Source organism: Podarcis tiliguerta (genome assembly GCF_965153285.1).
Source record: "Podarcis tiliguerta genome assembly, chromosome: 3".
NCBI lineage: Eukaryota > Metazoa > Chordata > Lepidosauria > Squamata > Lacertidae > Podarcis > Podarcis tiliguerta.
In genome coordinates this window covers 64,925,587-64,952,954 of record NC_139536.1, presented here as the reverse complement: position 1 = coordinate 64,952,954, position 27,368 = coordinate 64,925,587, and the positions used below count along the sequence as shown (strand labels likewise).

The following is a 27,368-nucleotide window of genomic DNA, read 5'->3' as shown; positions in this document are numbered from 1 at the left end:
AGAAAATGAAGGTTAAAATAAAATGCTGAAAGAAGAAGTAGATAAATAGATGATAGATAGATAATAGATAGATGATAAATATAGATTGATAGATAGATGATAGATAGATGATAGATGATAGATGACAGATGATAGATAGATAGAAAGAAAGAAATAATGACATACAAGTACTCTAATAAAATATGGCATAATGAATTTAATAATGTTTTAAGAACAGTGTTTGATATGGGTGCACAGTAATAAATTTGCTTCTTGCTGCCCAACAAATGGCTGATGGAATGGGAGGCGAGCCAGTCCCCACCCCTTCTGATGTTGCAAACCTGACACACTAATTCCAAATCCAGTGCCAGGCTTCATTTGCAAATGATCTCAATAGCTATTCCAGAAACCATGTGCATAGCACACCTTTGTATATATGGCACTTCATCCAACAAGAAAACACACACACAAAAGCCTGCCCAGTTCTACACACACATCACCTTTGATAGAATGCAGAGATTGTCAACACACTGTGTCAGGTGTGGGGAATCTTTGCCCCGCCCCCCACTGTTGCTGAACTACAACTCCCATCAACCCCAGCAAGCATGACCAGTGGCCCTATGTCGTTTTCAAGGGCATTAAAATGACTTTTCTTTTTTAAAAAAAGAAGATGGCATTTACGTGCAAATAAACCCTATCTAGTAATTATATTTATACCACCCTTCCCCCCAATGAACTGACAGCAGCTTACGTGTAATTCCCAGGTGTCTTCGGTTCAGCATTTGAACTGTATTTTTCCAACCATTCTCAGAGCTCAGTTACAGTATACTTAAGCTGAAGTATTTAATGTGATTTAATGCCAATTCGCAAATGTACACATAATATTTGTTTTCTCCCCACAATGACTTCCCACTGAGTGTGCAAATTGACTCCATTTACAAGCATTGTGTTTGAAGTGCTGTGAAAGTTTGCTCTGTGCGGCTTGACTTGCTATGGTTCATTCATGCATGCAAGCCCCTACTTAATTTTACAGTTATGAAATATAAATAAATGGATGTGTGACCCAGTCCTAATAGCTCCATTCTCTTCAATCCAACCACATTGGCTTAATATTTAAGTCTTAAATCTTCCTTCCGTTCTTCCTTAACTGCTTTTTGGATCGGCTCTTGTGTCAGTTTTACTCCTTTTACCTCAGAGCATTTAGTTCCCAACAGTGTATACTGCAGGTGAATTATGGAGTGTCTATATATTTCCTGTAATTTGGAAAAACAAAAACAAAAACCCTTGGCAGCAGTTGTGCAACTCAATACGATCAAAGAGCATGACAGATATGTTTGAAACGTGGAAAAAAAATAAAATGGGTTCCTTGCCTCTAGGGATCTCAGCTTTCCCCACATCTTTGTCAATATCAAGTTGATGTATTCCTATGAGAACAAAATACACATGAAGTAAGAGTAAGAAGAGGAAAAGTTAAACCTGCCTTCCCAACCCCCTCCCTTGTTGGCTTCCCACTTCCCAGTCCTTCTACTGCCTTCCCAACCCCCCAGACTTACTGAGCAGTGGGGATTGCGGGCTCACTTGTTATTATTCTTGTGGGCATCCAGGAGCACTGCAAAGCAAAGTGTCTGCCTGGAGGCATCTACCATCTTTATATCCCAAGGATGCCTATGGGGCCCAAAGGCATTAAAGGAAATGAATGTGATAGGGGATAGGGACCAGTGCTTCACTTTGAAATGATCCCAGCTGCCCAGAGGGAGGAAAAAAACAACCTAAAAATCAAAAGGAGTTTTGCTGGGCAGCAAGGATGGTATCTGTAGGTGCACTGGGAAATCCCAGGGTAAGGCTACATACATTTTATATATACCATTTTATCTATCCCCTAAATTTTCCTGGTGAATGCTACACTTCCAATCTACAGAATATTCCAGGTCAATTTTGAAGATACACTGAAGAAAGGGGGAATTGAGAAACAGGGCCTGTTACACGTAGGAAAGCAGGGTCATATTTCACTTCAGTTGCAAGGTAATTGGAGTTGTTACATGTTATAAGTGAAGACCAATGGAAACATCTTCCACAATATTTGCACATTTCACCAGAAGACCAACCTCTGGATTTGGGCCAGGGCAATTCTTCCAAATTTTCCTATGGAATGAAATATTACATAATATAAGGCTATACGAAGTCCTTAACAGCTTGGGACCAGTTAACTTACAAGGTTGCCTTGTGCACTATGTGTCTACTTGACAGCTTCAGTCTGTGGAACTGGCACTACTACAGGTGGCCCATGATACTCTGTGCAGAGTTGTAAGAAATTATTATTTTAGTGTGGCAGCAGCTACACTTTGGATATTTATGCCTACTGACATCAGACTTTTGCTGTGCTCTTTCCAGTACATGCTTAAAACATTTTTGTTGAGGCAAGTCTATCCAGAGACATAGATGTTGATGCATTATAATCTCTATTACTGTTAATTTTAAAAGCTTTAAATTTTTAAAAATTGACCTAAATGATTAATGTCAATTTAAACTGTTTTAATTGACCATTTTACAGTTCTTGCAAAATGCTTAGAGGTTTTGTTACAATTAAGCTGCATATAAACTTTGTTATATACAATAAAATAAAATATGATAAAATAAGGTAAGATGAAAGGTTATATAGCTGGATCTGCAAATGCAGGTCTATGCAGGGCTTTGTGTATAAAAGTTTATTTGCCTGATTCTCAAGGCTGGCTAGTTCTGCATTCCACATATTAGCTACATGAGATCCAGCAACCTTTGAAAATAGGCAAAGAACCAAGGAAGAGAATCATTCTACCTGAAGTTCCAACACCTTCAAGATTCTTAGTTGTCAAAATAGCTGGATGGTCCAGCATATAAGCAAGTTTTATCTGTCCCTTTGCCACCTCCAATTATCTATACTATATTTGGGCTGAAACAAATGCAAATAGACAAATTCACTTTCAAAATGCATTTGAAAGTCACACCACAAAGTTCACAAAGTTCACAATGCCTGCAGAATCAACAAAGAGTCGCTTTAAAAACAAACCCCCTGTAATGCAGGAATATGCAGTTGTCCCATAATGGGATGAACCTGGAACTTTGGCATTATCAGCACTAAACTCTAACTAACTGAGCTATCCATGTCTGGTCATGGTCAGAATTAGATCTGCCAGAAGTTCCATTTTGTTCTTTCTTTCTGAATTTAAATCAGACTTCTTCAATTTTTTAAAAAAAGAAGTAGATACCTAATCCCCCCCTCAATTAATTGCCAGTAAGTCAAGTCAAATGCAAGTTTAACATAGTATTTGAGCCATATCAGGCAAAATTCAAAATTATGCCTTTAGAGAGCTTGTGTTGCCCATTTGCTGCAAGAAAATTGGGAATTTGCTTCGATTTTCTTTGATAAACACATTCAATATGGGCAAAGGTTTTCTTTATCTTCTAGGAATTGCTGTGAGCAATGCTGAATCTCATGAAACCCCAGATGGATTTGAAAACTAGTTCTCATGCTTATTATATCCAAATTGGATTAATCTGTTTCTTTGTCTGTGGTGTTCCATCACTGTTTCTGCAAGGACCGTGGTTTGGTCCAAAACGTGACAGCAAAAATGATTGTATATTCCCAAAGGAAACAGCCACACAAAATACACTTCTCCAACTCTGAATTATTTGTCTCACTTTTTCTTCCCAAGTAGCACAATCTTAAACAGGTTTACCTGGAATTAAACTCCATTGCATTTAGTGGGCCTAGTCCACAGGTAGCCCAAATGATAACCGCCGGACACTGTGGACTACAACTCCCATTATCCCTGACCATTGGCTATGTTAGCCGAGACTGATGGGAACTGTAGTCCAAAACATCTTGAGGGCAACACATTGGCTTTTCCTGCCCTAGCTGGTGTGCTTAGGATTGCTGCTCAAATTATTTTAAAATAAAAACTTACATGTTTTTAGTTACTGAACTGGTAAGAGGTAGAGCCACACACTGGGGCTTCATAGTTTGAAGTACAACACACACGTTCCTCGAAATCCATAAGAAGATCTCAACATGAGCATTTCATATTGCTATTTTGCATTTTGTCACAAAGCAATTTTGTTTTAGATTCTACCACATCCCCACTCAATGCAAGTCTAGTCAGTTTTGTTCCATTCAAGAATGCACCTCATATGTGTCAAACAGTTTGCCTGGATTCTCCATTTATATTGTATTAATACAAAGCTTTTTTAAAAGCCAGCTTCTGCCGCCTCCCAATATACTTTTCTCTGTTCTCTTTCTAGTCCTGGAAACAAAAGACAAAAGCCCCTAAAATCTGATTTATAATGAGAAATTAGAGAAATATGCAGGCTTGATTTAGCCCACCACAGCATACAGCTCACAGATGTTCCCAAACTTTTGGATGAAGGGATCTGTACAATCCTGGCATGAAAGTGGCTGGAGAAGCTGCCAACCTGACTGAGCTAGAGCTAGAAGAAAGTCCTTTTTCTGGCTATGGGGAATCTAATGCAAGCTCCATATCCAGCCATACCTGAAGTCACATGGCCATGGCAGGATGTGTGTGTGCGGGGGGGGGGGGGAGGGCAGGTGTCTTACACAATGGATTTCATTCAGTTGGGTAAAGCTTACAAAACAATCTTCATGAGAGGCTAGAGACAACCATCATTGCATCTGAAGCACTGCTAAGTTGGGAAGGCAAATTTGAGGGCCCTGTGTGGGATTTGTGGCAGTTTTGATCCCATGAATGCAAACCCTCTGGTACTCCAGGCTATCTTACTCTCCACCAACGGGAGCATTGCTGGCAGCAGCTTCCTTTATACTATGGCAGACTTGGCAGAACCTCCTCCCCTCCTTCCATCTTGTTCTTCAGCCATGACTTTTGACATGGGTGTTATTTGTTTAGCTGTTTGAAGAAAGGTCATCCCTTGATGAGTATGCAAATTTCAAAACAAATCTAGAAATTCACAATAGTTCAGCACAGCCCTAATGAGTGCTCATATGGAAGCATGTAAATGACTAACAGATTGGTCTGTGCAAATTATTTTGCTTAATTTTCTAATTTTAATGAGAGCACAGTGGATTAAACCTTGGTCTTCAGTTCATTTCTGTGATTGTTAAATAATTAGAAGAGTCATATTTTAACTGGCTTTGGATGGATTGCAAAGATTTGTTTAATAATTGATTTTTTTTCAATTATATGTGAAGATATCAGTATATTGAGTGCAATTAAAATAACTGTACAAATGAGGGTACTTTATGCAGACAGATTTATTTATTAGATACAATCTAATTCCCTAATAATGGCAAGCTATTGTATGTGTGAATCCTTTTAGACTAATTTCTGTCAGACATGAAAGATATTTAAAGCATTTCAATAGAGTGAGTACTCAGAAGCATTTTAGTAGAGCATGCCTGCCTGCCTGAAATGAATATACAGTGTTTCACCTAATTAATATTTTGAAAGACTTACATCATTAATGGTATTTAAAAGAAGACCAGTGTATCTTATATGAACCTATTAAATTGAGTAGACCATTAGAGCTATCCCATATCTTGCTTATTGAATTCCATTTAAGTACATGAAGAACACAAACCTTCTACATTTGAAAAACCCCTCAGAAAATCAAAGGGTTTGATCAGATTAACATTTAAGGGAATAATCTGCTGACATCATCTCACAAAGAAAAATAATTCAACAAGTGTGTGTGTGTGTGTGTGTGTGTGTGTGTACATACACACATACACAAATTCTTTGAAACAACCTATGAGAAACATATATAGCATAATGTTTTCTGCCCTAGACTGTTTATAACTTATTTCTTATCTCTCTGTCCTGCCTGACACTGTAGTACCCCATCACTGGGAATGCAGAAGCTAACACCTACAGTATTGTACAATAAACTGATGGGAATATTCTAGGGGAAAGCTTGTACCTCCCACTTTCCCCAGGACACCATGTTAACCACTAATCATCTACATTTGCAGACCTAAAATAACATTTGTGATGTCAATATAATGGCAACCTCTGGATATAAATACCAGCTTACTGTACTGAATCTTTTAAAATTAGACAATATACTATTTTCAATTGTTCACTCCCACACTTAGCTTGGAAATAGCAGTCATTTAGTGGTTCTCAGAAGGACCTTACAAACTGTATCTACTTTGAAAGTGATTACCTTACATTTTGTAAGATATACGAGTCTCACCTGCCAGGGTTTTGTAATCTACCAAGTCGAACATGACAATGGCCACAGCTGACCAGGTAACAATGAGTGCAGCGACAAGTAGCCATGCTGCTGGTGAGCTGAATGTGGTGGCAAAGTCTTCTGAAACTTTCTTGGACACTTTCACATGTGGCATGGGGACTGTTCCATTCTTGTTGTCTATCACTGTAGTGGTGGACACAGGTCCTAAGAAACAGGTAAAAGAGATGATATAAATGCACAAGTCTTGACAGTTGCACCTCCCAGCATTAAGGAAACATTTCTACATTTGTAGAATTTAAGGCACAATACAAAAATGAGATTTTGACTTAGAGATCAACAATAACAAAGCTGCGGATGGAATCATGAGAAGAAAATTCAAATTGCATATATCTATAGCAGAGCTTGCTTGAAGGACTGGATCGCCATGGCTTAGTTCTGGAAACTGCCTTCAGTTCCAGAACAGGTAGAAGGCTTTTGAGCATGAACACATGTTCTCTGTCTTGCCACAAATTAACAACATCTGCTGTAGTCTCCACATTTAGGAATATTGGGGCTAGAGTTCAAATATAAGTCTTATTGTACAAGCCAAAGGCCATGACAAAGCCCTACACACACTGTCAGGAAAAGAAATGACTGTATATAAAAAATAGAGCCACTGCCTGAAGTCTAGGGTTCATAAGCTGTAGGGCATGATTGCCTGACACCTTTCAAGTCCTGGCATTTCTCCAGATTCTACTATAGTTTAAGAAATTAAGCACTGATCAGAAGCAGTAAGTATTTAACTTACAAATGGGCAATCTAACAGCATGCTATTATGTACGCAAGTGCAAAGATAACTGAATTCTTATAACACGCTGACACAGCTGCTGTGTTCCATCACATTACTTCCACAGAAAATAAATTTAACATGGGGAAGATGTCTCAATTGCCCCTTGACCCTTGTATTTAACTAAAACCCTCAACAGAGTTTGATTCTCCCCCATAAAAAGTCATAAAATGTTCATGATGCAAGTGAAATAATGCCAAATGAAGGCTACACATCAACTTTATTTTTGACTTTTTAAAAATTGGACCCTGCCTTTTCCCTAGGAGCTCAGTGTATTGTGGACTGCATTACACACTTGTATCTTCACAACAACTCATTGAAGTAAGGTTTGTATGAAAGAGAAAGATTGGCTCAATATCACCCAGGAACCATCATGGCAGAAATTTCAACCCAAGTCTCCCAGTCCAAGTCCAATGCGTTATTTGCCTCATCACACTATTTCTCTAAATATATGCAGATCTAAAGTTATACATTTAAATGAACCTTAAAATCACAACATGTCTATCTAACTGGTAACAACATGTCTATCTAACTGGTAACCACCGAACGTCTTTCAAAATATGAGAGCTAGCTAAGCTGAAGCTCAAGGCTAGATTTCAGCAAAATATAGTAAGGTAATGCCATATGCCAATTTCAAGAAAGTCATCGCCACCTGTCAGCTGGCTAAGTGATAGCTACATCTTTATGACACACTAGTATTTAGTATACTTCCATTTTAGCAGTTAAGAACACTATATTCTGCACACAGTTCAAGAGAGCGGTAGTCTCTGGTTTCATTATATAATATTCCATAGTGCTAAAATTAAAATACTTAAAAGCAACAAGCAGAAGGGTACTTTCACATGTTTTTCTCTACTCTAACTACCCCAACCCCACCTTTTTGCTTTTTGTAACGGGAGTGGTGATGCCTACATACATCCACACAGTCTGCATCAGTTCTCCATTCAGTTGGCAATGCCAGCAGTCCATTGTGAGCCTCTGTGTAGCTCTGATTGGCTAAATGTTGTCACTGCTGCCAGGATAATGACCAGTTTGAAGACCAATAAGGCACCAAAGCTGCATCCAATCAGATCCGGCTTTGTGACTTGATGGCAAAGCTTCTTAAATAGGCATTGTTCTCACTCTGAATGATTTCTTTTGCCCTCTGTGAGCCACAGCTGCACCATATATCTAAGGCACTCTTACACCACTTTAGATGATGCCTTCCCCTAAAGGATCCTGGGAGCTGTAGTTTGTTAAGGATGCAGAGGTGTTTTAGGACACCCCCTCACAGAGCTACAATTCTCAGAGCAGTTTAACAATCTTCTTCACCAAGAACTCTGGGATTCTTTGGAAGAAGCCATGTCTATTAATAAAGTGGTATATAAGTGCTTTAAATGTATGGCTGATTGGTTACACAATGATGTCAGTGTTACCCGGATAGAGACTTTTGCGGTCTCTCTAAAAATGTTTTGGATTCTTCCAAAGCCTTTATTCCAGGCTTTAAAAGCTGCCAAAGAAGATTAACTATCTTCATATTGATAAAGAAGTAATCAACCCAACAACAATTGTTTTCAAAGTTACTGAAAGCCCAAGAATTCACACTTTCCTAGTGATCCATTTTAGGAATGCCCTAGTAATTGTATGTTCTTACATTATGCAGATTAATGCACTACCATTTAATAGTCTGCAAAAATATAGCACTAAAACAAATTCCTCATTCAAAAGATTGTAAGGTTGGGTACAGAGGGAAAATGACGAAGATGGTGTCCCATTAGAATTCAAGTGCTATTTTCACAGATTGCCTATTACCCTCAGAGCTAAAATCTTGGAAGCACTTGACTTTCTTATATTAGAAGGTGAGATGCTTATGGAATGCTTCACTATCAAATCCCTCCACAATTTTACAGGATAAAATGTGAATTTACTTTTCTAGAAATGTTTGCTATGAGTACTGTTCGAATCCATGGCTCTTCCGGGCTGAATTTTTGAAGTGGGTAGCAGGTTGGGAGTGAAGGAAGAGGTAGTGGTGCTGCAGTTGTAGAAACCTATTTTCACATCTAAGGAGGTATCTTGACCTCTTTGTGTAAATAAAAGAATTTAGCAGGCATCCTAGAGTTAAGAAGCCCTAGCAAGGCTCAAGTCCTCATGAAAATAATTTGATTCTCTGTTCAGCTCAGTATTTCAACATGCCTGCTATACTAGGGGGTGGGGAGAGTACAACTTGGTACATATTGGGACAGTAGCAATGCATGCTTCCAATAGGTGCTATAAGGTGGAGTCTATGGGATAGGTAGGCAAGGTTTCTTGGGATACCCAAGGGATCATTACAATGTCCTCTACTGGCAGCAGATGTGTGCTGGTCTTGCACCAAGCCAAGGCATTCAGTTTTGACTGAGGATCAAGACACCTTGAAGGCCCACAGTCATGGACTGGAAGTCAATCTTCACAATTGGAGCTATTGTCCTTACAATCATTTGTGAAGATCACAGACTCCCTCAGTCTCGCCACAGAAGATTCTAATGGTTTTCAGAGCTGACAAAAGCTATTCTAATTGGCCTCCTTGTCAGCTCTGCAGTTCTAACCCATTTTGCTTTTGTACACAATTTCCCTTGTTCTTTGTCCTCTTTTCATCTCGCATTCCTTTCAAACATCCCAATGCTGATCAAGTGATTTGTTTTACACTCAAGATTTCTAACTTGTGATGCCGTGTAAGCCGAACAAGATTGGCATGCTACATAGCTTTTGCCACTTACATGAAATGTGGTCTTATTTATGAATGATGCATTTGGTTCATGAATACTGTCTCATATACTTAGATACAATCCATATGCTTATTTCTTTTTCTTTTCCATTTTAAATACATCTCTTATTCCATGTCCCTCAGCATAATTTTGGTTCGGTCAAATTGCACCAGGAGGGAATGTCTGCTGAGTAACAAACAGTTATAAAGATCTACTATACAATGCAAAATTACAAATCAGTAATAGTACGCATTCAAAAGTTGAATGTTGGTGATTACGAGAGGTGAGTGTGCATAACACATTCTACTTCTGCTGCTACAGTGGCTGCTACTACATAACAGTTATATAGGTCCATTGGTGCCAGTATATAGCATTACCTAAAACAATCTATAGGAGCCACATCTTATATTAAACACTAGGAAGCTAAGCAGGAAAATCTAGTGTTTTTCTGAAATTCTCCTGATCTGATTCACAGCACCACCAAATTTTGGAGTTTTAAGCCCATAGAAGATAAAGGTACAGAAAGGGGCAAATCATTTCATTCCTAAGTAAACTCACCTGACTCCCCATATTTCTCCCATGGAATATCCATATGGTGTGCAGCTTTTTCCAGCTTCACTTCAAGACACAAGAAGTTGAAGAGCAAAGGTGCTTGCTAGGCGGAGAGGTGAATCAAGTCTGAATTACATTGCTTGCATGATTGTTCTTTAACCATAAAAATGGAGTACTGGGGGTAATGCAATTCTTTCCTCCTGTGCCTCAGTCTCAACAAAAAGCTCCCTTCATCGAAACTGTTATTCGGTATGGTAGGATACTCCTGTTGCCCTCATAACAAACAGCATCTTTAGATGAGTATTTTTTTATATATAAAAAAAGATGTAACATTGTGCACAGGGCTACAAATGATTTCTACAACACACATCCTTGTTTATTGGTACCAACTGTTGTGAAGTCATCACACTAAAAGCTATTATTAGTTACTAAAAACAGGGTTGGATTAATTGTTCTGCCGGTAGCACAGTGCTAGACTTCAGCTGAATTATGAAAGGTGTTATGTATTTATCTGGAGCTCGCAGTGTACTGGCTTGCTCATCACTGCAAGTTTCCCCTTGTGGTCTTCAAATGCAGGGTGTGCTCTGGGGGTTGATTTTCAGAATAAATACAGGTGACCATTTACCAAGATGGTAACTTGCTAATGCTGAGGAAGTTATACCATTCACCAGGACGATAACTTGCTGTCATAAGGATATAATCACTGGGAAAATATATATCATTTTGTCAGGTGGGGAAGTAAATCTCATCCATCTGGAGACAGAGCTGACTTGAGTTCTCACAAGGACTCCACTCTGTTCCCAGGGAATAAAAGGGAAAACTCAGCTCACCTTCCATCACATCTCCCATACATCCTCCCTTCAGTCAGGCTTGCACCTATCTATCATTGGGGCTAGCGGTTTTGTTTTGTTTTTACCTTGCTACAGATTATAATCGGTTGCTATTATTTTGGGCCAGGGAAGAATTTTTCCTTCAGGTAAATCTGCCAACCTGGGTTTTTTGCCTACCTCATAGCAACTGTCACAACTTTAGTGGGTAGGGCATTGGGTGAAGCCTTAGTCATGGTTGAAGGGGAGGTTGTAAACCTCTGCCTGCATCTCCAAGGGAATGAGGTATTCTGTTAAAGGGATCCTGGAATATGTGCTCCTCTCCAATGCCCAGACAGGGACTAGGGTCATAGCATCCCTTCAAAAGGCAAACCACATGGGGTAATACCTATTTAATGTATGTCTTGGATTCCCTCGCCACTGGTTCAACCACTGGGAGAATCATCCAGCAGGTGGGCTGGTTGATATGGGTTACACCCAATGCCTAAGCCCAAATGCCTTACATCTGAAATCAATAAAATTGTGGCCTAATTTGAACCAAAGATTGTTGTCACGAGCGGTCATTCAGTTACATTGCACAGAGCAGGTCGGCAGGCTCATGTCTTCTGGGCATGCAAAAATTACCTCCCTTCCTTTTCCGTTGATGGAAGTTTCTGCTGGATCAAAAAGTTTTGCATCAGCAGAGAACCATGATGCAGCCAAAGTTTCAGGTCTGAGAATTTAAATGTCATGTTCCTGTATGTGCATTGCCCACTGTACAACAAAACATTACTATGATCTTGTGCTGCATGAGGGCCTTTGCAAATGAGGGTATGAGCCATAAGCTCCAGGTGCCTGTAATTAAAAGGACCTGAGGAAATGTGGTTGGGAATTTTTTTTTGGCAACAATTGCCCATTAGAATAAAGTAGACAATGCTAGGTTGCATATTGTATATGGCAGCTTCACATGGTCATACTAATGCTTGCAAAGGAATATGCATTATTCTTCCGAGATGAGGGGCAATTCAGAATATGGTTTTATCTACTGCAGGATTAAATAGAAAATTGCACTTAACAATTGAATTTATAAGTTGTCATGTAAAATTATACACAAAACCATCTTTCCTACATAAAGGCCTAATAGGGCTTTGCATGGGAAAATCCTACACACAGAAGGAATTTGAGAACTGAGCTTTTAAAGGCAGGGGACTACAGACAACACTCTTTAGAAACAGTTTCTGATCTGCTTATTGCCTCTGCCTTCTTTATTTTTAAAAGGAATTTGCATGAAAACAAGATCTCTTTTTCTAAAGAGTTCATCAGCTCCCGCTGCTTACATCCACCTGGAGTCATAATCCTGCCTTTGTGATATCATAATCATTTTCACATCAATATATTGTGAGGATTATGGTTACTTTAACTGAGAATGAAGCAGTGGGGACATCTGGTTTTTGTTTTTGTTTAAAAGCAGTATACTATTTTAATGCAAATATGTTTAATAAAAGGCCAAAAATGTAAACTGTGTGAATGTACTTTTCTTTTCTCCTAAACAGAATATTTTTCAATGGCTCCATAGTGCATTCATATCCTTACAAATTAAAAAGCAACAAAAACCAGAGATTTCCAAAACTTGATAGCCATTATAGCGGGGGCAGGCAGAAAACTGATCAGGCTCTAATGGTAGACCTCAGTATAATGCACAGTAGATCATCAAGGATTTCTGACTCCCAAATATGTAACAATAGCAACTAAAAACAATGTTTGTTTGCTTTTTTCCTAATTAGTCTGAAGATGAAGAAAGGCAGTAGTGGGGAGACCAATAATGGGTTTTTGTGATAAAATGACTGTGTGCTGATTCTGGTACCAAAAAGAATTTCTGCATCTGTTCAGAGGCATTCTCTGTCTTAACGCTAACTGCACATCCACCCAACATCCCCAACCACTATTTTACACCTGGTTCCGGTTGGTGGACATCAGCACTGTAATAAAAAGCAAAGTAGTTTTCAAAAGCTTAAAATCTGCTCATCCCTGATCTGAAGAGTATAGGAAATATCTAATTGATGTACCTGTTTCCTTGCATGAAATAGAAGCATCCCATATCTAAACATATTTATTTATAGCCAGCAAAATTCTTGCTAGTGCAAGGGGACTTTCCCTCCGCTCCTCCCCACACGTGCCCCATAATCAGCTCCAGATGGTCAAGGGGACCCCCAGAACACTGAGTATAGAGAGAGCAAAAGTGCAATAAGATAATTTTCAGAGAGGAGAAACACTTGCACTGATGGAACGATCTCCTTAGTGCTACGTTGCACACAATTCTTAGTATGGCATAAGCTTTCATGGACTCAAGCCAACTTTGCCAGATACATGGGCTTGAGTCCATAAAAGGTTATGCCTTAATAAATGTGCTAGACTTTAAGGTGCCACAACACCTTTAGATCATTTTTGCTGCAAGAAACTTAACACAAACACATCTCTGGAAATTTATTTTAAAGCATTTTAGCCAATACCTCCGCCAGGAGCTTAAGGCCACATATATGGTACTTCTTCCTGCCCCCAGTCTAAAAAAACTTAAAATCCTATGAGGTTGACAAGGCTAAGAAAAAATAACTGGCATTAACTCTCTAATCTATAAGAGCACAGTCACATATTTCTAAACCCCATCTATAACTTCCAGATGGCAAGCATATCATGGAAAAAAGTAATCTGGAAGACTTTTTTTCCCTTAAAACGATTGGAGTAGTAATTTCATGGCCCATTCAAAGGAGAATTTTGAAAAGCACGCTCAGTTTATTGTGAATGTATATGAAGATGAATACTGTTCCTATGAAGACATTTGGACCCCTCTTTTTATGCAACTGTAGGATTTTATGTAAGGGCTTTTTATGCGCTCCAGCTTTATTCAATCGTTACAACTAGGGAAAGGGGATTAGCATCAAAAAGTCTTCAGACGCTATTGTTGATCCTGTCAAAACACTCCCGCACAATTGTGAGTGTATTGTATAGTCCCACACAATCATTTCTGCTTTAAATGACTGTGAAGAGAGCAAAGTCCTAAAGCCTAGGTTTCAAATACTTAAAAGAACATAATAGCAGGTTTTAGCGGGATACTGTGTACACAGTCTATGTCATCTGTAGCTACATCACCTTTGGCAGGTAATCTCTGCAAAGACCACAAGATCAGCAGGATTAACAGTAGCTGGTCCAAGTATTCTTAATAGCACCTTTTCTCTTCAGCAGCATGAACTACTGTGTAGGTTTAAGAGAGCAAAGCATTTTTGAACTTTTGGATGGATAGAAAGCAGGGCAATACAGGGGGAAGAGAGAGAAAGGAATTCCAGAAGCCTGTGGTAAAACGAAAAGAGGCTCATGAATCCAGAAACAGCAGTGTTAGATGACAGTAGCCACATTCTTCAAACTTCCAACAGACCCAGCCAGCAGGACCAATGGTAAAGGTTAACAGAAGTTACAGTCCAGTCAAAGTGGAGGGCAGAACTTTCCCCATCTCCGATTTAAAGGTAAAGGGACTCCTGTCCATTAGGTCCAGTCGTGACCAACTCTGGGGTTGCGGTGCTCATCTTGCTTTATTGGCCGAGGGAGCCGGCGTACAGCTTTCGGGCCATGTGGCCAGCATTACTAAACCAATTCTGGCGAACCAGAGCAGTGCATGGAAACACCGTTTACCTTCCCGCTGGTGCGGTACCTGTTTATCTACTTGCACTTTGACGTGCTTTCAAACTGCTAGGTTGGCAGGAGCAGGGACTGAGCAACGGAAGCTCACCCCATCGCAGGGATTCGAACCGCCGACCTTCTGATCGGCAAGTCCTAGGCTTTGTGGTTTAACCCACAGTGCCACCTGTGTCCCATCTCCGGTTTAGATGCCAGTATATAGTTGATTATGAAATGAAAAAAAGGAGAGTCAGCATTCTAGTTAGGCTTCATGGATGAATCTGTCAGTTTTGGTTTCTCTCCATTTCCTATTTTTTCAGTTCTTCACATCTCCGCAGAAATTTGTGGTTTGCTTTTATTTATTTTTTAAGTACTCGTGAAAATTTGTCAGCATTTTTGTGATAATTTCTCCTAATATATACATTTTTGTATGCAGTTTTTACCAACATACGTATATGTAAGCAACTTTTCCTAACAGAATGCATTTTTGTATGTTACTTTCACTAAAATATGCACTTCTACACATGCTTTCACCCAGATATAAACAGTTTCTTGTTGGAGGACTGTATTGCAAAATTCAGCCAAGTGCAGATTCTTAACAATAACTGTTTTCTTTCATGCATTGGTTAAGAAGTAAGCAGGTCCTCATTAAAAAGCAAATGAAATTGAATTCCTCCCCCCACTCTCCCCCCAACATCCACTCTGTTCTTCAGGGGTGAAACAGAACTAATTCATTCTGGAATCCACCAAAACAATTTTGCCTACTCAGTTATAGTGGACAAGACGAAAGTTTCCAAAACTTTGCCTTTTTGAACTTAAAATAATCTGCTGTTATCCTAGCTAAGTTGAAAATAGTCTTCCAAAGTTTCCTCATTACTAGCACAAAACTTTCATAATAATAACTTCACCAGCCTGATAATATTATTCAGATCTTAATCAGTCTGTTTGATATTTATAATAAGAATCAAAAATCTACTTATTTATTCAACGTACACCTCTGCATTTCACAGCCTACTGGATTGTGGTCATTCATCATGTCACCTTTCTTTATTCATTTCCTTTCCTGCTATATAAATAGTGCTGGACTTTGACATTAATTAGATAAGCAATAATCATAAAAAATGTGTACTTCCAGTTTTATTGAAACTGGGTGTTCACAATTCTGTTTTAGCCTCTCACAACTTACTGTTGCATTACAGATTTTACAGTTTACTTCTTTCTTTTCTTTCTTATTTCTTCAAAAGTAAAATAATTATGGGCTAAATCCAACCCAGATAATTTTGTAGCAAAAGGAAGAGCTTTATATGTGTGGTATAAAATAAATTAACAGTAATATGGGCTATCATATCCACAAAGCAAAATAATCAGAGATTCAGTTCACAAGAGTACTCCTGTTTTGCCATAAAATTAACGAGCCATAGTCCTGAAATTACAATGAGCTTCTAAAGATATGGAAAACCATCCACTATCTGCATATTCTCCAGAAATGTCACCTGAATCCAATGGAAAATAGAATATAAAATAATGAAACTTTGATTCTCTGGCCATTTGAGCTAAAGCACTTAAATAGACTCACTTAGCTCCACCCAGGAATGAAGAGGAAGAGGGGTGGCAGATTGAATGTGGACTTTCACAGTTGGATTCCATATTAAGCATGGAAAAAATATAGGGATTGAAAGGCCACTTGAGAATAGGGATTACTGGTAAGTAAGAAGACTGAATCATTGCATATTTCCTATAGACCCCTTGAGTGTTAAGATCAGCAGTGGGGGCCATTTTAGTTGTTCTACTACTCTCAGACATTTGGGGGGTGCAAGCAAAAAAAAGCATTCTGTATGGTAGCACCTTTGCTGTGGAATTCCTTCTCTGCAGAGCATCTTCACAATGTTCATTTTGTCGGATGCTGAAGACGTGCCTCATTACCCTGGCCTTTTACACCTGAGATATATATTCTTGGACCCACCTTATCTTCTTGATTGTAATCTGTTTTGCCCACTTTTAATGTCTTTTTTAATTGATGTAATGTACCCTGGGACCTCACGGTGAAAGTCAAGTAAGAAATTAATGATAACAATATTCATTACTCCTATTCTTAGAAGAGAAAATTGTAAAATAAAGTGCAGCTAATCTAAAGAACATAACTTAAATGGATAAAAAGCCAAAGAGAAATATTTGCAAACAGAATGTACAGTGGTACCTCAGGTTACAGATGCTTCACGTTACAGATGCTTCAGGTTACAGACTCCGCTAACCCAGAAATAGTACCTCAGGTTAAGAACTTTACCTAAGAATGAGAACAGAAATTGTGTGGCGGTGGCATGGCGGCAGTGAGAGGCCCCATTAGCTAAAGTGGTACCTTAGGTTAAGAACAGTTTCAGGTTAAGAACGGACCTCCAGAACGAATTATGGTAAGTTCTTAACCTGAGGTACCACTATATCTCTGTTTAAGAAATTGTTTATAAAGACCAGGTCATCTATGTGTAACATGTTATGCAGCGAGTTGTCATATGTTTACATAAAATACATACATTGGTGGAGACACATTTCATGTTGAAAATAGCCATGATACATTGCACTCAAAAGGTGATGCCAGCTCTTGCATACTTAACACAGGTGTAATTAGCTCTTTCAACTTAATTATATGCTGCTCTCATCACAAATTGGGTAACTGTAAATTGCACAACTTATATGTCCTCTTAGAAACCATATACCTATTTCTGTAATGTATGATCTTCAGAAAATTCAGAGCAGTTCATAATGTGTATCCAGATTTCATAGCTTATTATTTAGTTGCTCCTTGATTGAACAATTTAAAGAAAACCACACAATCAGCAGACCATAATAATAATGAACAATTCATTACCAATTTGATTTGCAGATAATGTCTGAGGGGATTACAAAGTCTGGTTGTGCAGATTGGCAGAAGAAAAACCAGATATAAGGGGTTTAGTTGCATATCCATCTTAAAAGAATGAGTAATGTTTGCTCAGTCTTGAAAAACAAGCGGAATGATTTCAAACAATGGGAAGATTGCAACTGTAAGATGTGGGCCCTGATCCCGATCCAGAGCGTGTTCTGGATTAGACCCCTGTGACTTTTTCTTCAAAACAAAAGAAGCATATCCTCACTTCCCCTCCCCTAGTATTTTTTATTGTAAACCGTAATTTGACTCTGTGATATGACTCCTTTCCTCCACACCCTGTGCTCTGCTCTGCCTTGCCTCTTCCTTATGACATTGTGCTTGTATGGCACTTGTACAAAACTAAAAAATATATTTTAAAATACAGTTGAGTACGTAGGAACAAGAAATTACAATTTCCCCATCACTTAGTTGTTTATAGGTTTAGATACACATGCTTTTATCACCTCTCACTGCCAAATGCATTAGCTTATTCAAGCTGACAAGCAAAGCTATGGCAAATATAATTTTGCGAGGAACATTTTTTTAATCAGCTTTAATGAGGAAAGAAACCCCAACACATCACTGCCTTGAATAATCACAGAAAGAGTTACCTTAAATAAATTTATGCTAACTAAATATGATTTTGTAAACCCCTAGAAATCAAATCTGCATGCGTTTATGTGTGTGTTTTCCCTTAAGGCAGCTTTCAACATCAAAAGAATTTTTAGTTGATAAAATTGTTGTTGTCACTGTCAGCAGATCCTCTTAAAAATCAAATAAAGTAACACTGTTTTGTTTTGCTCTTTGCAAGACAAAGGGAAAAAACAATCAGCAGCAGCAGCACTTTGGTAATGAATTGCTGTTGAGTGGGAGGGTTGAATTGGTCCATGCCTTTTTAATGTCCAGGACAGATCATTACAATGAATGCAGCAGTGGTGGCACTTGGGAAGAGTGGAGCAGCAGCCATCTCCCAGCACCTGCACCATACTCACTAAGAAAAGCAGTGGTAAGGCTGGGAGAGCTACAAGTCAGTGGCAGCCTCAGAGGTGTGCATTGCCCCAACGCAAAGCTATCTGGACCTTGCCACCACTTGGACCCAACCCATCAGGGCAAGTGCAGCACCGTGGCTGTCCAGAGGGCACTGCTGCTGCTCCACACACTTTCTCACATGCCACTGCTGTTATAATGCATTCTGTATGGGGCTTCCTATGAAGAAAAAAGTGAACTGGTTCAAAATACAGTAGGCAATAGTTAAAAACCTTAATTCGCTACCAGTTCCCCTCTCCTACCCTGGGAATAATTCAAAGAGATAGTTTTAACCTAAAGAGCTCTAAACACACTGGGACCAGAATATCTTAAAGGCAGCCTGCACCAGTCTGAACTTGTTCATTTGCTAAGACCTTCAACTGGGGCATGTCTGTAGGTTTCCCCACCTTCTGGGAGTAGTAGATGGGCGCTTACAAGAACAGGGCCTTTCCTGTGATGGCCCTCAACTCTAGAACACCATTTCCAAGCACATCCACACAGATACCTACTTTAATTTCTTCTATAACAAAGAGGAAAACAATTATTTTCTCTCTCAAACCTTTGGCAGGATATATGAAGCTACCTTATATTGAATCAGACCATGGGTCTACCTAGCTCAATATTGTCAATACTGACTTGCAGCATCTCACCAGATTTCAGACAGGGTTCTCTCCCAGCTATATATGGAGAAGCTGGGGACCAAACCTGGGATGTTCTGCATACAAGGCTGATGATCTACTGCTGAGCTACAACACCACTACAGAAATGGCTTGCTTAATTTTATCTGCTGGTATGATTCTTGTTGTTGTTTCTATTCTATTGATTTTAATTTTTTGATTTCTTTGTCCTGTAATGCTTGTATGATGCCTTGAAGACTGGCCACCAGAAAGACTGTATATAGACAGACAAATAAATGCCTAAATCAAACTAAACCAACCTGTCCTATGCCTTAATCCTCTATCTATACCAAGCCAAAGCTTAACTCCCATCACAGATACATTCTGCAATATTTTCCCACTGGGGCAACTGCAGCTGCTGTTGATGTAAAACTGTCTGTGCCCCATGAGAGAGGGGAGCTCCAAAGAATGTGTCAGTCCACAATTTTACAAAACTGGGTGCTGACCCATCCTCATCATGACGATTTCCATGAGCCAAAGACCTCAAATTAGAAGTCGGGTGGACTAAGAAGTCTATTTTAATGACTCCCTCCACTCAACGTGTGACTTCAAGCCAGATTGCTGAGAACTATTAGATTGCATTAAACGTCTAAGCATATGTCAGTTACATTTCTGAATATCCCAGAGACTACAGGCAACATCTAGTGTAAGACTTTACCCGTCTCTTGATTTGTTCTGTTTTAGGCCTGTGGCAACACTATTGTGGTATTGCAGCAGCATTAAAATGAACGATGAATTACTTCTATGTATCAGTGACAAAGACATTATATTCCATTTATGTGCCACAATGTATAAAATAAATCATAGTAGTAGTAGTAGTAATAATACAGTGGTACCTCGGGTTACATACGCTTCAGGATACATACGCTTCAGGTTACAGACTCCGCTAACCCAGAAATAGTGCTTCAGGTTAAGAACTTTGCTTCAGGATGAGAACAGAAATCGTGCTCCGGCAGTGTGGCAGCAGCAGGAGGCCCCTTTAGCTAAAGTGCTGCTTCAGATTAAGAACAGTTTCAGGTTAAGTACGGACCTCCAGAACGAATTAAGTACTTAACCCGAGGTACCACTGTATATTATTTATACCCCGCCCATCTGGCCGGGTTTCCCCAGCCACTCTGGGTGGCTTCCAACAAAAGATTAAAGGTACATTAAAACATCAGTCATTAAAAACTTCCCTAAACAGGGCTGCCTTCAGATATCTTCTAAACGTCAGGTAGTTGTTTATTTCCTTGACATCTGAAGGGAGGATGTTCCACAGGGCGGGCACCACTACCGAGAAGTCCCTCTGCCTGGTTTCCTGTAACCTCATTTCTCACAGGGAGGGAACTGCCAGAAGGCCCTTACCACAGTCCTCACATCAGGTAGACACGTTGTAACATGTGTGTCCCAACATTCTTGTGGTAATGTCACAGAAGCTGTCATCTAGGCATAATATCTTGCTCAATTGTTACTGTTACAGCAATTAGATAAGCACTTCTCAGTTGTGAACTAGGGATCATGGGTGGACCTCAGGTGGGCATCAGCACTGCAGCCCACCCTCTCTCCTTTCAGCTTTTTGATTACACAGAAACACAAGAGCCAGGCAATAGATCAATCTAGCTTAGTACTGTCAAAAATGGTTCTTCGGAATTTTAGACAGGAGTCTCTCCCAAACCTACCAGGAAATGCTGGAAACTGAGCCTGGGACCTTCTGCATGTGAAGCAGTTGTTCCACCACTGAGTGAAAGTCTTTCCCCAGATACAGGAAGCTGCCTTACACTGAACCAGACCATTGCTGTAGCCCAGCAACAGTTCTCAAAGATTTCAGGCTAGGGTTCTCTCCCAGTGATACCTGGAGGGATTGAACTTGGCACATTCTGCATCCAAAGCATGTGACCTACTACTTACTAATGCCAACACCAGCAGTCCCCCTGCCCCCATGTACAGTATGTAGGCATGCATGGGAGTGAAAGCTGTGCAGGGGAAATAGTGAAAGAATGGAGAGGAAAGAGAGGAGAGGGGCAGGTGGATTGAGGGAGAAGACTAGGAGAAGCCAGGCTGCCACATGTTGTGTCTCTGTTACACACAGACACACCGAAAGTGGTTCTCCTTCCTTCCCACTCAGCTGCCTGACACCTCAGAAGAAAGGGCCAGAACAGGGCATTGAAGGCAATGTGAAAGACTTAGTACAGTGGTACCCCGGGTTAAGAACTTAATTCATTCCGGAGGTCCGTTCTTAACCTGAAAATGTTCTTAACCTGAAGCACCACTTTAGCTAATGGGGCCTCCTGCTGCCGCCGCGTGATTTCTGTTCTCATCCTGAAGCAAAGTTCTTAATTCGAGGTACTATTTCTGGGTTAGTGGAGTCTGTAACCTGAAGCGTATGTAACCCGAGGTACCACTGTATTTAAAAATAAATAAAGAAGTAAATGTGGAATAGAGAAGAATGGAAGTTGTTGCAGGAAAGAAGTGGATGTAAGAGGAGCAGGGAGGAGGGGTGAAAGAGGGACATTTTTTGAAGGAGGAAACGGGTGCTAGTTACACATGAAAAGTGAAGGGGATAAGAAAAGAAAGATGAATACTTTGAGAGGTATTTCAGGGAAAGGGGAAAGTATAAAAGGGAAATTCTTCATTCAAAACCTCTGCACTGACAAATTCTGCCTAAAATGACGTGGGCTCTGAACATCTGTTCAGAGCAGGTGAGCAGACTGTTGTTACATTCATGACCTGCATTCATTATTTCCTGCAGGCTTTTCATAGGGATCTCTGTGACTACCATGAGCACAGGCTGGTGGCCCAGGTGGGCCACTGGGCTGTTTCAGCAAGCTCTTATGTTCTTAGGAATCGTATCAGCAGAAAACTATTGCTGATATACACCGTTGAGTAACTGGCTCCACTCTGCAGCAGCATTTTGTGACTGGTAGGCCTTAGTTCAGCTTTCTCAAACGGGCCCTCATTGCAGAAAGTCTGGCATGACACCCCTGGCCTAGATGGTACCTGTGCAGCTGTCAGTATATAACGAAGGGATAGACGGATAGATGCATCTAAGAATAAAACAAAAATGCATATCCAGCTTGTGAGACAGTGCTTCCATCCCCGGCGTCTCCAAGTACGGCTGGGAAAGGCCACTATTTGAAACCCCAAAGAGGCTTTAAGTTTCACTGAAGACAAGGGAGCTAAATGGACCAGTGGTGGCATCCTACGTTCTAATGGTTCTTAGAGACCCAAATTCAATACACAGCCAGTGTTTAAACCTTAATAGATCTAACTACTTGGAACTTTTTTTAAAAAAATGGGATCAATATATATCTTCCCAATAGCTTTGAAAATCTGGTGCAACCTATATGCCAAAATTCACACTTCTCTGAAATGGACATGTATTGCCACCAAAAGGCCTCCCATACTCTCCATGGTGCAAATTAACAGAAGTTGTAGCTGCAGAATTGAGCCTACAGTGCAAAAGACACCTTTCTTTCCCATCCTTTATATATTGCCCATCTTCCAGTACATTCAATCAAAGCTTTAGATTTTAAATTACTAATTGAAAGATTCAGGCAAAAGCAAATTAACAATGCAGATACTAAAATAACTCACTTTGTACAAATGCCCAACTTATTTGTTTTAACAAAAGAAATAATACTTAATTACATTTTGTTTTACTCTAATTAAAGATCACTCAGATACGACACTTTATTACATTTTCCAGAATTTTTTTCCTTTTTTTTTTTTTAGCAACTGAATGCTTGTGTCCCTCCATGTCAGTTTTATCTAACATAAACAGCACTCCCATTTTTCCAGACATTTTTGAATTGCTGCTTCTCCCTTGACCCACAAGCAGTTAGAATAGGAATTACAAAGTCAAGCTGTCTACAGAGCTGGCACATTGGGAATGCTTTACAGTAGGGATCAGCAAAAGGATGTCTCTGGAGCCAAACAGACACACGGACTCCTTTCTGCTCAAATCTATCTTGCCTCTGGCTTAGCAACTTGTGTGTGTGTGTACTTGTCAACCCACAAGCTAGAATTTGGTGAGTAGAGAACTGTGTTCTGACAATGGGACCTGCCAGCGTTCTGCTTTAGGAAGCGAGTTTGCATAGTGGTCCACAATCTTCTATAAACATAGCTGCTGGCATAGAAGCCAACTTCTAGAGGCAGAGTTTACTTTGCCCCCCCAAAAAAAATATTTGAGGGGGCCGCTTCTGCTCCCCCCCCCCAGTTGATGGGCAATGCCATTCAAATTGTGTGGGTATGTGTCATGTCTTGTGACTGATTATGTGGGGGCAGGGCTTACCTGCCCCGCCCCGCCCATATTTAATTCAAGTTGTCACTTGAATAAGTGTTTGCCACTTTCTTCCAAATCTATTCATGAATAAAATTAATAGCCTCTTATTTTCTTTCTTTCTTTCTCTTTCTTTCTTTCTTTCTTTCTTTCTTTCTTTCTTTCTTTCTTTCTTTCTTTCTTCAAAAATGTCCGTAAACCTAAGCCTCCTTGAGTCAGCAATGCAAAAATAAGCTATTAGAGTGAAATAACTTTAAGTATTTTTTATGAAAATGACCTGTCCCTCTGCCCTCTTGCCGCACTCTTACTTTTCATCTGCATTTTCTCCTACAAACACTATGTAGGTCCAGGAGACCTCTGATGAAAATTTATAACTGCATCAGCTTTATTATTATTATGCAATGCTATTAGGAAATGCACTATTGACTATGAATATGAGCAAAGGTTCCTGGGCTCCATTAATTTTGCAATCTTTACAAAGAAACAGATTCAGTCCCTAATAATGCTTAACACAAATCCTCTTACATGAAGCATATTTTGCTTTCATATTTAATTAATAACGGCAGTGACTTGGGGCACAGTGCCTTGGTTTGCTGAATAAAAAGTGCACAGAATATTATCTGAGAGACTTTTCTTTATATAAAAAAAGCACAGTAATAAGCTTGGGGAAAGAAAATGGAATGATCCACAATGGAAAAGGCTAGTGTTAGATTCCATTGTAAAATTGAATATTTGATTTTTAAAAGCCTGCATTTTAAGGGGGGAAAAGATTCCCCTTTTTCATTCTGTTGGATAAAATGTTATTTGTATATATTAATGGTCAGGACATATTAAAATTATTCATGAACTATTCATATTTCCCAGATAACCATTTCTTTATTTATAGGATCAGATCTCATTCTTTTTACCCGCTGCTTAGGCAAAGTTCTCAAGGGACTCTAAAAGTGTATTAATTGCTTAAGGCTTCCAGGATTAATACTGTGTAGCCTTGTATCAAGAACTGAACTTATTTTCAATTTGATATGACACATTATGGCACAGTCTGCTATCTTTAAGTCTTGATCATATCTTTAAGTTACCGTCACTCGGTAGTTAGGATCCCAGTGTTTTGCTCAATCTACTTCATCCTGCACTGGATTAAATATGGAGAAATGGGACGGGGGGGAGATTGGGGGTGCTCCTGTTTTGAGGGACAGTCCTGTCAAGTTCTGCCCTGGAAGGCACATTTTAAAATTAAGGTTTGCAAGCCTATGCACATTAACTGACAGCAAATCCCATTGAACTCAATGTGACTTACTTCTCAGGAGACATGAGTAGGATGGCACTGTAAAAGTATTCCATAACTGCTAGGCAGTAAGTCAGCCAACACAGATAACAGAGAAACAGAGAGATAAGGGCCTCTTTACTAGGTATAGGCATATCTGTCCATTTTGGTTTCACTAGGTTTTTCCAGTTCAACTCCCTACATTTCCACATCACATTCTTTAAAAAAGTTCATGAAATTCCATGTGCATTTTAGTGTGATTTCACCCTAATGTATGCAGTTTTGCCCAACATATACAGTGATACCTCAGGTTAAGTATTTAATTCGTTCCGGAGGTCTGTACTTAACCTAAAACTGTTCTTAACCTGAAGCACCACTTTAGCTAATGGGGCCTCCTGCTGCCGCTGCGCCACAAGAGCCCGATTTCTGTTCTCATCCTGAAGCAAAGTTCTTAACCTGAAGCAATATTTCTGGGTTAGCGGAGTCTGTAACCTGAAGCTTATGTAACCTGAAGCGTATGTAACCCGAGGTACCACTGTACATTTTTGCAAAGCAAGTTCTCCTGATAGAAAGCATTTCTGTATGTTGCTTTCACTAATATATGTATTGCTATGCATGCTTTACCCCACCACGCATTCTGGTACACATTACTTGGCTAGAGAACTGCATTGCCAAATTCAGAAATGTGTGGATCTCAAAAAGTGGCTGTGTTTCAGTTTGCATTTAAAGGGGAACTCGCCTTATTCGCACATTTCAGAAACAATATACTAACTGAAACACAGCCATTCTTTGAGATTCACACATTTCTGAATTTGGCAATGCAGTTTGCATGTTGTTTCTGAAAGTGCAAATAAGGCGAGTTCCCCTTTAAATGCAAACTGAATTCAGTTTCTACCTCATCATTTGTCTTCACACTCTACTTTTTTTTTAGGTGCACACATCATATTTTATGGAACAGGTTATTTTTAATCACTAACCTAAACATGTAAAGTTATGAGCAGTGCAAAGAGTACCTAAAAACATGTGATCAGATAGGAGCCTACTCATCAGAGTATCTCCCAGTGGAAGCATAGAACTGTAGAGTTGGAAGGGACCTGCATGTCATCTAGTTCAAACCTTTGCAATGCAGGAATCTCAACTAAAGCAGAGTGTGTGCTCTGTGGCAAACTCAGCTTTGATGTTTGGCAATGTGTAGAAAGGCACATTGTCAACTTATAGGTGCAAAATGGAATTTATGAAGCAGGAAAGACAAGGTAATGTGGTCTCTTAAAAAATAAGTTATTCAGCAGGTGAAAGGCAAATTCAAAGAAAAATAAATATTATTCACAAATGTGTGTGTAGCTCCTACAAAAAGCATGAGCACCAAACAAGAAGCTAACAAGTTATATATACCGTATCTATATCTGCAACGTCCAGTTTTGAGATGCTTTATTTCTCCTTACTTTAATCTCTGCGCTCTCTGCCTAAGCGAGCATTGCTGAGGTTATGTGACCAAGGCTATTTTTAGAGGTGTATGATGATCAAGCTTTACTAACTAGTACAAATTCCAGCTGCCGTAGAAGAGCAGCTTCTTGCCTTGAAACTCGCCCTACAGCAAAAACTGCAATTCCCTAGAAGCCAGAGATCATGCTCACAGGCTGAGTCTATTAAAAAATGTCAAGGCTGAAATCTTTTTTATTTCCAGGCAATTAGAACATCAAGATTGTTACAGTACCTTCTGCTGTAATCTCTGTCATAATGGTGACGGCAAGGAACACTCTGGTGAAAAAGGTTAAGTTATACTGGCAGCTGAGAGGATGTGACCAGGGTCAGCGCTGACTTTTGCAGGAGACGGCAAATTGAAGGATGGGAAGTCCTCTACAGTTCTGATTTTTCTTTGGGGGTCTTTTCTTCTTCTTTTGAGCTATCTTCTTAGTGAAGCCCTCCCTCCCCACCTCCCAAGACACTAACCCCTTTCCCAAGGCAATGCTTGCAGCCCAGACTAAAGTATCAGCTCCTTACAAAAATAGCCGTGGCTCTCAGCAAATCTCTAGCGCGGCTTTTTTGGCATCCTAGGCACCACGTTCAGGGACCAACTCTTTCCTTGTTTTCTGTAAGTGTCCAACCCCAAATAAGACAGCAAAGCAGGTCAAAGCAGCAGCAGCAGCAGCAGCACAAAGGAATGGAAAAGAACTGTTTTAAGCCCCTGCAGCTACTTAAATATTATTACAGTTCTTTTGAGGTCTGGGTCACAAAATATGAAATATAGACTTGACTGTAATCTTATCCAACCAAGCTCAAATGTATTCTTAGCACACTCTTAGCACATTCTTTCCGGGCCTTATTTGGGTTGGGGAGGGTGCTATGAAGGCAGCCACAATGACTAAAGAAGAAAACAAACCTAGGTAAATTTCACCCTGTTAAATTGCCCGTTGACACTTAAAATCACCAAAGTACAACATTTTACCCTCTGCTTCTTCTTTTTTAGTTGTGGCTGATGCAT

General features: G+C 39.7%; 1 protein-coding gene across 17 annotated transcripts in view; it reads right to left on the bottom strand.

Annotated features, from left to right (window-relative positions):
• TRDN (triadin) overlaps window positions 1-27,165 on the bottom strand; it is a 165,223-nt gene extending 138,058 nt beyond the window's left edge. For 9 of the 17 annotated variants that reach the window (XM_083434881.1, XM_083434893.1, XM_083434890.1 and 6 more), the window contains exons 1-3: window positions 26,601-27,127; window positions 6,184-6,387; window positions 1,350-1,403 (exon numbers count right to left, since the gene is read on the bottom strand). In XM_083434881.1, the coding sequence (XP_083291007.1) occupies window positions 1,350-1,403; window positions 6,184-6,387; window positions 26,601-26,622 (280 nt within the window). In that variant the 5' untranslated portion in view covers window positions 26,623-27,127. Of the gene's footprint in view, window positions 1-1,349; window positions 1,404-6,183; window positions 6,388-26,600 lie in introns of all 17 variants that reach the window. The other 8 variants (XM_083434895.1, XM_083434896.1, XM_083434885.1 and 5 more) reach the window with 1 other exon arrangement.
• Window positions 27,166-27,368: the final 203 nt, after the last annotated feature.